Genomic DNA, 16,559 nt, shown 5'->3' with positions numbered 1-16,559 from the left:
TGTTTAAATATAATTTTAAAATAAATAATATTATTACTTTTCAACAGATTCTGAGATTATATAATATAATTATATACATAAAAATATATTTCCAACAGCACAAAAATTTTCTCAATATATCGCAAACAATGCTAAACAGCGCCTTACATTATACCCTAATTTTTCCTACAATTCACTGGCTGTTGGTCATATGGACAACGATCCTTGTCACTACATCTAAGAGTGAATAACATTCATTTTCAACTCTCCTTAGACTTAAAAGTTATTTAAGAAATACCGTTGAAGAAAACAGTCTGAATGGCTAAAAATTAATGAATATCCATAGAGATATACCTATATCTACAGCAGAGATTTTTGACGAATTTGCTCTCCAATGCCGTCGCTTATAATTCAAATAGGTAAGTAATCATAATATGTGTATCATTATATTCATTCTATTCAATTTTATGTTTTTTTAATACTATAGAGTATAGTTGTTGGTATAGTGTTATATATAGTGACATAGTGTATTATTTATTTTATGTGATTTAGAATATAAAAGTTAATATTTTAGTTATAGTTTAAATACTATAAAAGTTTTATACAATTTGTAGATCTTACTCATACTGTCTAAATATAATAATTTATGTCAATACATGGTATTTGTTACCTAATGTAAATAGGGGAGTGGGGGGTGGAGCCCCCGCCTACCATAACAATGTAATACATTTTAAAACACCCCTGTAAAATAAATCCTGGATACTGAATACAATAACAATAATAAAGTGATTTTAAGATTTAATTAAAGCTATTATAAAAAGACAACTTACAAGTTATAGTAGTATGATAAAATTTATAAATTTCGGCATTAAAATAGAGTAGGTACGATATTAATAACTCTTCCAGAGCCCAGAGAAACATTAGTACATTAGGTGGTAGGTAGTAGGTACCATAGTTAAGCTAAATAGGTACTAAATAAATTCCTCATCACTATTTCACTTAGAACTTAAAGAATCTATATTATGTTTTTGAAACATTTTATTTAAGTAGGATCATCCGAAGATCGTAGAACACTCGTTTCGTAGTTGCTCATCTCACTTCGATACAGAATATTGGTGCATTGCAATATACTGTATTTTTAAAGCAACGATAAATCGAACGTTATTTGTGCATGATAATGGTTCTAAAGAAAAATAGTTGAAAAATGCATTAGCTGGCATTTCTTCAAAAATGTCTATTTGTTGGTATTGTAGGATATATCTAATAGTTTTTCTGTACGCAATGGTAACAGTGAAACCATAATAAGTTTTCTAAAATGCGGTTCACACGCATGATCAAAGTTCTAATGGGCCATTTCCAATAAATTTAAATACATTTTTTTTTAAATTTTCTATCTTTAGATAGATTCCATTAAATGCTAGATACGTGTTTGTCACGTTGGTTGTATGTATGAGGAATACGATTTTTTAAGACACGTTCAAACAAGCAACCGTGGCCTGTCCGATGGCAGCTTAGAGCGTCTTTCTTTCGTTTCCGAATAAAATAGTCGTAATAATACGCATTTGACTCGTCGTCTTATTCTTTAAACGTTTGCGTTGATATGGCGCGTGCGCCGAGTCAAGTAGAAAAAAAAATGCATACAGAATGAATCGTCAGGCGCGTGCAGTTATTTATAGACAAGTGTTCTGCACCGGAGTTAAGTGATGTTTTTACGTTTTACTCTTGTTACACACGACGCGCGTATAGCGGTATTGCCACAACTTAACATACAGTGTGCTCACAATAAGCATAACTTTAACGGTATTTGCGATCGAAACCCTTATAGCACCTTTGCCGTTTTTTATTTTTTTATTATTATTTTGATTGTTTTTCGTTTAAAATTAATTTCTTATAAATTATTATGACAAATTAATAAAATCGTTGAATGATTTTTAATCGAGATACAATTTATGTAAGTTTTGAGCAGGTTCGGTTGGCTTTGCGCCGCAGTCACTCTGTATTTACTTCGCTGAAGGAGTACCTATATATATATGTTTATATATATATATATATAAAAATACACACACACACGTATATATATATATATATATATATATATATATGTATATATAAACATACATATATTTAATTGTACATAATACATAATATAATAGGTATACACTATGTACTGGCATATATTAATATTATTATACGACTACGATGATGTCGACGACTAGCTAGTTGTGCTAGCTCGCAGTCACTCGGCGCTCGGCTTTTCGCGGTCCGCCCTCGTCGTCCGGCGACTACTTTGTATAAACCGTTCGTAATTAAAATAAACTATATTATTTTACAATAGTTCATATAATATTTTATAACATTTAACGGATGCGAATTTCCTGCGTGTTTAGGCGATTTTAACGTTTTTCTTGTAATATTAAAATTATTGTCGTTTTCTACACGACGACTGCCGGCCCTCACTTATATGTGATAAACATCACATACCGGCGAAAACGTTTTCGATACTATTCATGCGCGACGACAACCGAGCATTAATTATCAAACAATTTTTTTAGTTTCTAAACCTTATGCTATTCAGGTACGGGAAGTAATAAACCATTACACAAAAGTAGTTGTCGGGCGAAGGCGGTGCGAAGGGCAAGAATTATGAATACCAATAACAGTCAGGGTAACAACAACAGCAGCGGTGGTGGAAATAATAATAGTTTCCGGAAGTACAAGCGAGTTACAGCAAGTAATCCGTCGAATCCAAAAACCAAAAAACAACTGGAAAATGAGTTGAATCGCCAGAGGAGCTTTTTCGTCGCCTGCAGCCCGCAAAATCCGTCTGCTACACGTCATAGTAACACGCAAGAGGTAACTGTGCGTATATAATAATATACTTAATATAAGTATACTTGACTTACATATTATATTATAATAATATTTTGTTCCGAGCGAACAATACCGAAAACGTTTGATAAAACTGTACTTAACTCGAGGACATAATAATATAACTATAACGATCTCTGTATATTATTATTATTATTTAAATAATTTGTATGCGCACATCTCATTAATAAAATACTACCTATTCATTTAATCATTTATATAATATATATAATTATGTATTTATAATATATTAATATTTATATATAAGGATCAAACACAGCACCGAGTGCCTATGTTGCAATGTTAATAATCAATCGTATAATATTTTTAATGTTTATGCGAACAATTTATTATTATTATCTTAATACTTGTCTTCTATGTTGGTCAGGGAGGCTATCTGAATAGGAGTAATAGCAGTGTTTTAGGACAAAAGAAACATCCCACGCTTGCAATCTATCGTCCACCGAGTATGTATAGACGTATAGTTTATAATATTATAGTACGATAGTATATAAATGTTTAATAAATTGTGTTTGTCATACTAACAAATAAATATGTAGTGAACAGTTTGAACGAATTAATAAATTAGTTTTGAAGTTTTAATTTGTGCTGTGTGACATTAAATTTATATTTTATTCTACCATATAATAATTATGACGTGTATTATTATTATTATTATTATTATGACTAACAAATTGATTCATTTAATTGGAATGGTTTCTGTTGTCGTGTTTGTTTCAATGTAACGTGCTGGCCGTGCTTCGTTAAGACCATATTATAAAACTTTTGTGTTCTTTAAATCACACTCACCAAATCTACTTTTTATTTTACTCGCGTAATCTGTAAAGTAGGTAGGTATTAATTATTTTATACACCCATTCACGTATAAACGATGTAACAATGAAACCGGAGTAATTATTTTAAATTTTAACGCTCATTATATTACTATAATTAATTTCTTTATGTATACTTAAATAATTTAAAATTATTAAAGAAAGATTGATAGAAATAACTACTACATTTATAACATTTCACAAATTATTCAGTCAGGATTCATGTATTTTTTTTTTCAATTGAAATAGGAGATAACTAACAATTTTAATATTAATATACTATTCTGATAAATGTATTCTTTAGATTATAATCAAATGTCCACAGTATTGCATGTATAATTTGTTAACGAGTTGTATATATTTTTATCATAACGTTTTAAACTACTTTATCTTAAAGATACGTTTAATGATTTACGATTATCAAAAATCTCTCTGTAAGTGTGTAATTTATAGCAACACTACCAGTTTTTAACAAAAAATATAATTTCCATTTCACATGAATTTATGGTAATCATTATCAAAATAAATTAATGAGATAAGTATGATATTCATTAAAATTTAAAACTTGTTTTAAATTTTACTTATGGTTTATAGAAATTCATTAGTCACACGTGCTTCATCACAGATTTTAAACTTCTGTGTTCACACAAATATCAAATTAAAAAAGTCATGACAATGATCTATTTTTTTCTAACACACGTGCAACGTAAGAACTTAGATAGGTATTATGTTATATTTCCAACGTATCTGGACTAGCAATTATAAGAACTCTGAACAAGGTTATTAAGCAAATTATATAGAAATGAAATATTTAAGAAAAACTCATGTAAATCGAATAATTTCAATCAGTAGGTAGACTACCATAGGTGCATTTATGAATCGGTGTCATTTAGAGAAAATTCTCGGGGGGAGGGGGGATTGAGGGAAATGATGTTTTAAAATAAAAATCTAGTAGGAAAAAATAAACTATTGCCCCCCTCATTAAAATAAAAGAAGAGAGTGCACTCTCACTCGTAATTGTCTCCTTCAAATTATACATATTCCCTTCATTGTGGCAGACACACATAGAATCCTTGTTCCTGATTCACTTAACATTAGTTTTAATACTTTCAAGAGGTAGAGGTTAGTAACCTAACTACCTAAGACAAGTAGCCTGTCATCTGCTTTAACATAATAATATATTTAATGTTTACTCATATATTATGTACTATTTTTTATATAATTGGTATTTAGGACCTTAATATTTACTGCTTATCTACATAATGTGTTTGGGTGTTTAGCACGAAGTCCATTTTATTAAAAGCGTGAATTTGGCATGACGTAGGTGTTCGAGGTGACATAAATAATAACAGTGATAATGTATATGTAGCCAACGGACCGCAGAAATCGAAAAATATTCAAGATGCATCAGACATATTTGAAGATTGCAGTAAGCTGAACGTGCATGCTAAAGAGTTTTCCTTAGAACGTTCCAATACAGCTCCTCAGTCCATTGCAAACGGTGTGAAACAAGAGTGAGTTTTGTTCTTTTATTTATGTAATAAATTTAATCATTAGAATATCAGATACATATTATTATTTATAAAGTATAAATAATAAATATATATAATATATATATATATACCTATATATTTAAGTATAATATATAAATAACGATAATTAAGTAGAAATGTATTCAAAATACTAATAATCATAAGAATATTGTATATTATATATTATTTAATAATTATAATTTATAATCTATTTATCTATTTACTTAACATCATTTTATTTTCGTTCCAGCATATTTGGAAAGAAATGATAATTTCTGGTACTTTTACACACTCCTATTTTAAGATATTTATATTTTTTCAAATTATATAAACGAATATAATATTGCCTGAAATATTGATTATAAATATAAATATAAATATATATATATATATACCCACCCATCATACACACAATAAGTGTATTAGGTACATTATAAAAACACTTATAAATTTATTAAAATTATTTTTAAATAAATAGTTTTATAATCACTATAATAGATCATAAAGACTTATTATTTCTGTTGACAACTGTATATCAGTATAATGTTTATCTATACCACTGTGTTCATTATTATCATTAATCACAAAATTTTAGTCATAAAATTGAAATTTATCATCATTGACATAGTAAAATCATTTGTATACATCTAGTGGCGCCGATCACGTATGGCAAGTGGGTTAATACCCTAGAACTTTTTAATGAGTTTTGAGTAATTTTCTTTGATATAGTTGTAATTTGTAAATACTAAATAGTAAATAATTCGTACAAAGAAGTAGACAACAGATAAGCAAAATGCATTTAATGCAGTAAGCAGGCACGATGTAGAGAAGATATCGTATACTCCCCTCCCTTAATCAGGCTTTGGTGGGTGGGTAGGTGGTACCCTCAAATAGGGTTTACCTCAGTGGTTTAAAAAAGGATCAGCACCACTGTATACATCTTATAAGAGGTATAAACACTTTTATTCAGTAACTATTAGAAATAATTTAATATTCTAGGAACATTTTAATATTATTTTGATATTATTTTATATCTGTCCAGAAAATTTAATAAAAACTTTAAATAATAATATTGTAATAATCTTTTCAGAGGAACTCGACACAATGCTAATGCGGTATTATCAAGATCGAGGACATTTTATACGAACGATATTAAACCAAATAGTCAAAAGAAAAGTTACGATTATAAAAATAATTTTGCATATAAGAATAATTGTCAACAAATGAAATACAATGCACAACAAAAAGATACTCAGGTAATTATTAACAAGTTGAATGGCTACTGCTGTGAATATTTTGATTAGTGATTGTGAGAACGACATGTGTAATTTAAGAACAATTTTAGGGTCCAAAAGTTCAATTCAAAGAGTCTAAACAAAAATCAAAACCTACATTGAACGACCAACTAAATAAATGTGCGATGGATCCAAAAAATGACTTCAGTCTTAGGAGATCCAAAACATATAACGGTCCAGACAGTAAATACTACCAAAATACTTCCGAAGAAACACGTGCTTCATGGAAATGTCAACCTAATGAATTTTATGTCAAAGACTTAAATTGTTTTCCTGAAGATATAAATGATATGGCAAAACGTATAGTTAAAGGTATGGAGTTAAACATTTTTAACCTGTACCATTTATTTTCAATAATGTAAAATGCACCATCTTGATCTTAAGATTTTATTTACATTTTGAAATAGTTTTACAATATAATTATTTCTATTCCGTATAATATTATGAGGATCTTTTTAGCCTACAATATTCAAGTTTCGACCTATACCATACAAAAATATTATTAATTGTATTTTCTATTGTAGATACGAAAAATTCACCAACAAAAGATTTAATGCTTTTGGCATTGAAAATAATTGAACACGTGGTTAACAATCAAGATACCATGACGCCTTCGGTTAATTTATCCCTTTACATAATTGAGGTGATTTTTTTTATAACGTCGTCCTGAAAAGCATTAACAATTTTTATTAATTTTAAGAATTTAACATTGTAATAGAGAGATACAAGAGACACTTACGTGAATATGATCATCAACACCATACAATTGTGGTTCGTAAAACGAGAGAAACTCTTACAACCACCCAGATTTTTTTCGTACGCGACATTCGTACTTCAAATGTATAAAGGAGTAAGTAAAATTTAAAAATTAAACAATACTCGTATTTTTATTGATTGATAAAAAAATTAACATTTCTTTGTCGCGTTTGCATATTATTTGCATATTATCAAAATAGTGAAATGTTAAAATGTGTATTTTACAGCCCTACGGGCAAAGTATACAATTTGGGCGTTTTCTACAATGTTCGGGCATTATCTAAAATGGCCTTCGTATATTGGCAAATATAGATAATATAATATTTAATATTAAGTATTGTCAAAATGTAATGAATAATATATTTTTATTATTAGAAAATATAATTATTATATTTATTTTATTTTATTTTTATATTATTTATTTTCGCATGTACTGCTATGGCATTTTGATGTGCATAGTCGCTCAGGTATTTTGCACTTGCACTCCCGTGTTTGGAACCTAATCGTCAATCACATATAACTCTTTAAGATTTTTATTATACATTTTTATACAGAAAATAGACGAACAGAAAGACGACAGATCACAGATATTAAGCAAGCACGAGTATAAGGTTGTCGTTAAACAGATTAAACATATTTTTTGATAGTCGACACAATCTCGTCAATATCAAACAGTAATTTCCTAACGTCCATAATTATTCATCATATTTTGACAATACTTTACTATTAAATATAATATTCTCTTTATTTCTCAATATACGAAGGCCATTTTATATAATGCCCGGGCATTGTAAAAAACGTCCAAATTGCATACTTTGCCTGTAGTCCGTAACATATATGTATATTATATACTATGTACATTGTACATGTACTGTTTGATGTGCTTTACTATGTTTAACTTAGTCTAATTGATCGTAATGATTATTATTTATGTGATAGATATAATTTGTTAATATTTGTATTGTGTGATAGGTATATGGAACTATATAGTTGAATTAATATTATTATTCTTGTTTGTTTGTTTCAAAAAAACAACGTTTGTCTAAAAAGCAAATAGCTTCTATGGCAATCATCATTTCATAATTACTATTACTTTTCCATCGTATTCATTTATAAACGAAAATAACTGTTATTTGAGTGTAAATATTATCAAATAAATATAAATATAATATAATATAATATACTCATTATACTCGTATATATAAATATAAATATGTATGCTGTATTTTGACTTATTGACTGTAACTGTTAAACAATAACTAATTTGCTTGTGTTTTAATGTATTTGTAGATGAAACAAAATAAAGTGTTGTTAAACAGGATGGAGAAAGAGGCATACTCTCGTAAACAAGCTCTGCTTATGTTACTGTTAAAAATTTGCGAACACTGCTTAACGCCCAGCAAGGAGAAGAACACGATTGAAGAAGTAATAAAAAACTACATGATAAGAGTTTCGAAAACGTAATTAACCAAATAATTGTTAACACCATGTTAAACAATTAATACATAATAGGTATTTACTATTTAATGAAAATAAATTTGTACTATACCTGAAAAATAGAGGTAAAATAAAAATGCTGTTTTTATAATAAAAAATGTAATATTATAATAGTTGTAGTACTTAACAATATTATAACATATTAGCCAAAGAAATTAATTAAAATGTAGGTATTTTAAAATAATCGAATACTTGTTGATATTGATAATATTTCGAATTATTAACAAATATTAACTACCTAGAGAGTTATAGTCCAGGGACCAGGATATCGAATAATAGATTTTGTTGTTCGTTTCAGATCGAATGCCTATTTAACATCGTGAATGGCATTGGACGAGATCTGGAACAAGAGGTTCCGGACACACTGAAACAACTATACGTATCCATTCGGGACGTGATGCTGACAGGCGACTGTTCGGCATCTGTGAAAAAGACCCTACTGCATTTGATCGAATTGAGAGCATCTCGATGGGTCCTTCCGCCTTCCACGGTACATTACTACAACTCGAAAACCAACATTTAGCGTCTTTTTTTTTCATCACCTAGACCATGCGGTCGATATTATAATAATTATTATAATATATAATACATAAAATTGTGATAGTTCTGGAAAAAACATTTTGTACATTATTTAGTGTGTCATTTATACTACATTTGTGATGTTATCTATATTTTAAAAAAAATGGATTATCTATTCAAATTAATATCATTCTTACGAAATACAATTACTTTTTTTCATGACTAAGTATACCTATAATATGGTATTAAAATTAAGTATACTACAATATTACAATAATATTCAATTGAATATTTTGATAAATAAAAATAAATATACAATATAATTTGTTGTATACTATACCATAGTTATAAAAATTATTCAGCTTAATTAAAATGTGAATATCTGAACGATACGAACTACAATATCTGTGCTTAACTTACATGTTATTTTATATAATTGGTAGTAGAACAAATTTACGCATTTGTTAATATGTACGAATTATTTGAAAACTTTTTAATAATTTTACACAAAACGGTGTTTTAAACTTTCTTTAGGAGAAAGATTTTTTTAGTTAATAGAACTGTACGTAAGTCGTATGCATCTATTATTGTTACTTCATTCCTAGTCATATTATATAAATATAAGATCGTGGTTTTTTTTATTTTTTTTTTGTACCATTTTTCTAACACAATTTTTTTTATGAAACCTGCCTGTTTAAATTTTAATAAAATGGGTATTCTTAACAACTACTTATCAAATTAAATATTATACAGGATAAAAAATATTTTTATACAACGTGGTATTATATATAGATATATTATATTAATTTATATTTTATAATGTAAAAATATAAAATATATATTGTTACGTAACATAATAGCTAATGAGCAAATTTAACATTTGTAAAACTGAATAAGTTGTAATAATAATATATTACTCATGATATATATATTATCATATGTATAATATATTGTTTTAAAATAATTGAAACAAAATAGATAATTCAAAATTATTGTTTGAAAAAGTTTTTTTTTTTTTTTTGTAGTACAAATATTTTGATTAAATTATTATTTTTATAAATTATAAGTATAAAATATATAAATAACATGCGTCTTATAAAGTTATAATATTATATGGGGAATTACTAAGAAGGTTAGCTAATGGTTTTCTTAATTATTGAACCAGTTGAATTAAAAAAATGCCATACTTTAAGTATGTTTAGGCAACGCACTTTTTTAAGTTGAGATATCCAAAACTCATCCATAATGGATTTTTAGGGACTTAAACGGATTTTTTATGGAAATATAAAGGAATTTTAAGGATTTTTAAGTTTTTAGAACATAATTATCAAGGATTTTTGGCACTTACATTCTGATTTATTAAAATATTATTAAATCGTTAAAAAAACATTATTATAACGTTATTAAAACATTATTAAAACGATATTAAAACATTATTAAAACCTTATTTAAACCTTATTAAAATATTATTAAAACATTATTAATAATGTTAATATTTGGGTTTTTGCCAACTATTTGGGGTATATAGCTCTTTTGGCTTTTTATGGAATGATGAAGGAATTTCATAGATTTTTAATGAGGTTTATGGATTTTTAGGATTATAACGGCTCTTTTTATGGAAATATTATGAAAATTTAGGTTTATTAAAGAGTATTAACGAGTTTTACGGATTTTTATGGTAATATAGTGAATTTTAAATTTTTAGAACATAATTTTCAAGGATTGGCCTTTACATTCTGATTTATTAAAATAATTTTTAAAACATTATTAAACTGTTAAAAAAACAATATTTAAACGATATTAAAACATTATTAAAACCTTTTTAAACCGTTATTAAGATATTATTAAACGGTTTTTAAACATTATTAAAATGTAACTTTTTGGGTTTGTGCCAAGTAGTTGAAATTTATGGATTTTTTGGCTTTTCATTGAATTATGAAGGATTTTTAATGATTTCACTGCTTTATTATGGAATTATAAAGAAAAATTTATTTTATCCATTGCGCGTTCGGGAATAATATTTCCGTGGCGGTTAGCAGATTGTCCACGGTGCAATAATTAGTATGTATTTATTTTATGTTAAAAAAGTATAAAGCTCCAAGAGTTTAGAAAATCAAACTCACGTAAACATCGATATTTTTGCGGCTCTCTTCATCGTCGTATGCGACTCGCGGTCTTATTTACAAAAACCAAAATTAAAATTTTTTTTTTTGTATATGTTTAACGTTACTAAGAACCGGCGAGTTATAAGTTATAAAAAAACATATTATTTTATAATATAATACTATTTGATTATTAAACTATTAAATTAATATACAAGGTACTTGTGTAAAATGTTCCAATTGTTGTATATATATATTAGTAAATGATGTAGTAGATTAATATAAATCAGTTAGTGTTGATTGAGTTATGAGTGTATATTGGTACACTCAAAAGTCAAAACCGTTTTGTTGCGTGAAATTCATAACCGTTCGAAGGTGAATAACCAATTCACCATTCGTCTTGTTGTTCGCATCATTGCATTTCCATCCTCAATTTTCCGATCGTTTGTGCATCGGCCAAGTTTATTTATCGGTGACCCATTAATTTCGTTGTCAGTACTGTCCGTTTTATGCACTTTTTCCGGACGATGCATCAAGCTCAAATCAAACGTCCTCACCAGTGCAAACGCGAACCGGTCACCTAGTAATCGTGCGGTATTAGACACGCCCGTTGTACATATTTTTATTGGTATTAGTAGCCGATATATTAATATAATGTGTCTCGTCTTGGTTATCGCGGTAGAGGCCATCAACATTCGACGGTTTTGTTTTCGGCCTTTAATTCGTTTTTATGCTACCGAGCGCGGACGGATGCGGTCGTTATAATAAGCCGTATGTTCGCGATGCACGAGAGAGATGAGTGAGCCGCCTTGTGCCGACAATGGACTATATAAAATCACCGCGGATGTAGTCCGATATTAGTCCACACTTCCGCTTGTATGTTATCGAAACCCATTCGTATGGTAGTGAAATAATTGCGCCGTTACCTGAATATCGTCGTAATTGCATAACCGCGTGTGTATAAACGTGCGATTTGACGGTCACTCCGTGTAAGCCGCAGTTGTTGATACGCATTTGATCTCGATATTCACTGTCTTTACTGGTGTTCTCACGGGGAAGGCGGGAAGCTTACACTCACGTGTTAAATAACATATTTGTATGTTGCTTTACCACAATTATTTACTTCTCGGACCCTATTTATATTAATCATTTACAAACTAAAATATTAAAATATTGTATTCCTTCGCTAAATATATGTACATATTACATAATATAGTTTATAGTCGTCTATACTATTTTTTTTATACGCTTAATATTTTAAAAGTTTAAGACAGAATTTTTTTCATAGTAAATAATTTAAGAATATACAATTTTTATTTTTATGTAGCCTGCGAATTTTTTTTAATTTGTGTATGTAACCAGAGAGTCCAAAAATATTACTGATCACTGGTATATAGTTATAGTATACGGCAGTAATATTATTTGCACGTTGTACGAATAACCACGCCATGATATTTCAAGCATATAATACTATGTAACTAACTTTTATATACGTAAACGCGCTATGTTCCAAAACAGGTACAATGAAGAAAATTTACAAAACGTAAACAAAATTGTGCAGCCAATACTTCGTTGATTGATATAATTGAAATAAATATAAATCAATCACTCATCGGTGCCATGTAGTCGCTTATACACTCTAACGTACTCTATTCTAATAGTTAAATCAATTATTATTACCTGCATTAAAATAAATGTTATTATTGACTAGTTATTTATTTGGTTTTGCGGATAATTTATTCAGGCAACAGTTCTATATTTGACTAGATTCTAGTCACTAGAAGACTGCATGCTGACTTAGTGAATAGTGAATACATAATAAATGTATGGCGAAAATTGTAATATAATTATGTGAAAAGTAGGAAGTTGGGCATTGTGCACAGTGGCTGATTTTTGAGGGCAAATTTTGAATAAGATTACATGCTCATCCAGACATTGTATCAGTATTTGTCGGACAATTTCAAACACTGGTGTTACTACACATTAAGCACCACAATTTTCACACCGCATTCAAACGATGAATGTTATGCTATGTAGTAATTTGGAAATGCCGGCACAAGTCATAATAATAATATATTTACAAACTACTGCAGTCTTAATACAGCAACCTCGCTATCGATGACACCACGCACAAATAATGTATAGAACGAGGCTTTTCGATGTTTTTATAGTAAATTTTTAGATTATCGAATTTTAAAAGATTAAGGGACGATCCGTTGGACATTCTAGCATATTTATAAAAGTTTAACAAACAATCTACACTCTTAAAAAATATTTAAAATTTCCTTTTTTTTAACAGGTGGCCATGGGCTCTATAAGAAAAATAAAATTTACTTATTTAACGTTTTTATGTACGTATATTGTTTCAGCAGCATACCTACTTAATTGTGGATGTGAAGTTTCAAAGTGGAAATCTTACTACTTTACACAAAAAAAAAATAGGTTTTTCGAGGCCTTTAGTAGTACATTTTTAGATTATCACAATTTTGATTGTTTTGTTCAACGCTCACAGTTTACCGCACACCTGTCGTTTACAACACACACACATATATATATAATTTATTTTTCTATATATAGATAGATAGATAGTTATCTATGTATATTATATACTATATAGTCATTCCCCATGATTCGATGGCGATCGGGCTTTATCTTAACGATGTAACTTCTGTAATAATAATATAATAATCTAGGTCTAACGTATGAAATAACCAGTTACAGTTTAGTTTTCTAATCTTAAAATTTTATGTGTGTTATTATATTTGGTAATTATTATTATGTATTAAGTATTTACTAAACTTTTATATATTATGTACAATTTTATACAGTATTCGAGTACATAAATACACATTTTCAATAATTTTTCTAAGTATTAACTACTTTATAATATATGTCCATAAAATAAATTTTTTTATATATTTTTCTAAATAGAATACATTTTTATTCAAAACTATAAATTATAATAATTGATACGTTTTAAGATAACATATTTTTTTAATAAAATGAGAACAGAATAGTAATTTATATACAAATTTAATAAAAATATATTGACAATTAAATTTTATAATAATAATATTAATTGTTCAAATAAATATGTTGTGTACCCATATTAATAAATTATAATCTGTGTTTAAATTAAAAAAAAAAAATTAACTCTATGAATCTTATTACATGTTATGCTGTATATTATTATTATTAGTAACATAGGTAAACATTTATTTGCAAAAAAAAAAAAAATGTTAAATTAATAATGCATATATCATTTGTAAAAGTAAGTTCTACTATTATATAAATTTCATACTCCTCTACATTATTGTGTATTTCTATATAGATACACTATATATGAATTGAATAAGTTATAACAATAAATAAATACATTTTTTTAAATTGAATATCATAAAAATATTTAATTTTAGAAACTATTTAGAAAACGAATCCATTTTTAACAATATCCTATATGGAAATAATTTTTATTATTTTTGTTAAATATTTTTCAAAAGAATTTATTTTTTATTTTTACTCATCAGGCACAGCTAGTACTTACATTGTTTTATGATTTTTTTTTCTTTAATTTTTAACAATCAGACTTATTATTAATCAATAAATATAAAATTCACTTTTATATTATTCAAAATACGAGAAGTATTATTATTTTATTAATTTATCCAAATACATTTTTAAAACATTAACAATTAAATATTATGAGTTAGAGGTTTCTTAAAATGTGTTTGAAATATGAATGGTATAATATACTGTAGCAAACGCATATTAACAATATGATGACCACATTTACGATCAATTATTGTCACAAAGAATATAATAAAATGTGTTTAAAATATATTATAATATTGTGGCAAAAAAATACTGACAATATAATAACCATACTAAAAATAACAAACATTCTCTCAAACAATATCATATAAAATATGCTGAAAATAAATACTATGATACCTAATAATTAATATTGTTATTATGTGACAATGTTGACAATATTCAAAAATATTCTGGACATAATCTTAACATATATTATATTAATATTTAAATTTTTCTCGCAACATGTAAATATAATATTGCTGTGTGGATAAGAATTAATATCTTTAGCATACATAATTGCTCAGTTATAAAACGTTTACTAATCTATAAATATTATTAAATTATAAATTATTCAATATTAAAAATATAATCATCTACGTGTAATCCGTTAGGTATTAATATTCTGTGATAACCTATTGATGGCTTGTTTTAGTCGTAATACTATTTTGAAAACGACGATGGTCTATCTTTGTCTAACAAACATGCAACGTAGGAACTTAGATAGGTATTATGTTATATTTCCAACGTAACAAATGACCTGGACTAGCAATTATAAGAACTCTGAACAAGGTTATTAAGCATATTATATAGAAATGAAATATTTAAGAAAAACTCATATAAATCGAATAATGTTAATCAGTAGACTACCATATGTGCATTTCTGAATCGGTGTCATTTAGAGAAAATTCTTGAGGGGAGGGGAGTTTAAGGGAATGATGTTGTAAAACAAAAATCTAGTAGGAAAAAATAAACTATTGCCCCCCTCATTAAAATAAAAGAAGAGAGTGCACTCTCACTCGTAGTTGTCTCCTTCAAATTATACATATTCCCATCATTGTGGCAGACACACATAGAATCCTTGTTCCTGATCCACTTAACATTAGCTTTAGTACTTTCCACCAGCTATTTTTTTCTTCTAATGTTCGTCGGTGAGATCCATTATAATCATATTAACAAATACAATTGCCAAATATTGAAATATATTATCCAGACATTGAAGCGATTATTGTTGTTGATAACTGTATGGACATCATTGCGCTACTTGGCATAGATTTAACAGATTCTCGTATTCTATTGTAGTTATAATTTTGAACTCCATAAAGTGTCCACATTGTTACCACATAACCAAATCAAAATCATAAAATTTGCTATTATTGGCTATGCATTTGAGAAAATGTAGCTAACGTATTATATTAAATAAAGTTTTAATTGTTTTAAATGTAAAATGTATTGTCTATTATAATATTATATTACAATTAGTGAAAGATATAATTTGTATTCATCATTTTCAATAACATTTTATATTACAAAAATAAAATTATAATAAAAACAAATACATTTATGTATTTGTTAAACAATAATTAA

The 16,559-nt window shown here is 27.3% G+C and overlaps 1 protein-coding gene across 7 annotated transcripts; it reads left to right on the top strand.

Moving 5' to 3' along the window:
- The first annotated feature begins 2,200 nt into the window (after positions 1 to 2,200).
- Positions 2,201 to 9,516, top strand: LOC113552741 (GATA zinc finger domain-containing protein 14). Of its 7 annotated transcripts, none has more exons than XM_026955626.1 (9): positions 2,201 to 2,838; positions 3,236 to 3,314; positions 5,050 to 5,194; positions 6,303 to 6,468; positions 6,558 to 6,819; positions 7,032 to 7,150; positions 7,226 to 7,357; positions 8,554 to 8,688; positions 9,059 to 9,510. In XM_026955626.1, exons 1-9 carry the CDS (start codon positions 2,623 to 2,625, stop codon positions 9,281 to 9,283), a joined length of 1,479 nt encoding a protein of 492 aa, XP_026811427.1. In that variant the 5' UTR covers positions 2,201 to 2,622; the 3' UTR covers positions 9,284 to 9,510. The 7 variants fall into 7 exon arrangements, with proteins under 7 accessions (XP_026811427.1, XP_026811428.1, XP_026811430.1 ...); XM_026955627.1 differs by having other exon boundaries at positions 2,201 to 2,832; positions 9,059 to 9,509; XM_026955629.1 differs by having other exon boundaries at positions 5,005 to 5,194; positions 8,554 to 8,723; positions 9,059 to 9,230.
- Positions 9,517 to 16,559: the final 7,043 nt, after the last annotated feature.

The sequence above is a fragment of the Rhopalosiphum maidis genome, chromosome 2 (assembly GCF_003676215.2).
Source record: "Rhopalosiphum maidis isolate BTI-1 chromosome 2, ASM367621v3, whole genome shotgun sequence".
NCBI lineage: Eukaryota > Metazoa > Arthropoda > Insecta > Hemiptera > Aphididae > Rhopalosiphum > Rhopalosiphum maidis.
This window is presented reverse-complemented; position numbering and strand designations above follow the sequence as displayed.

Bases quoted from the DNA above. Each gene is read 5' to 3' on its own strand.
- LOC113552741 (XM_026955624.1), top strand. From the start codon at position 2,623: ATGAATACCAATAACAGTCAGGGTAACAACAACAGCAGCGGTGGTGGA. The intron at 7,151-7,225 runs GTGATTTTTTTT...ACATTGTAATAG, and splicing joins TATCCCTTTACATAATTGAG to AGAGATACAAGAGACACTTA. The intron at 8,689-9,058 runs GTAATAAAAAAC...TGTTCGTTTCAG, and splicing joins AGAAGAACACGATTGAAGAA to ATCGAATGCCTATTTAACAT.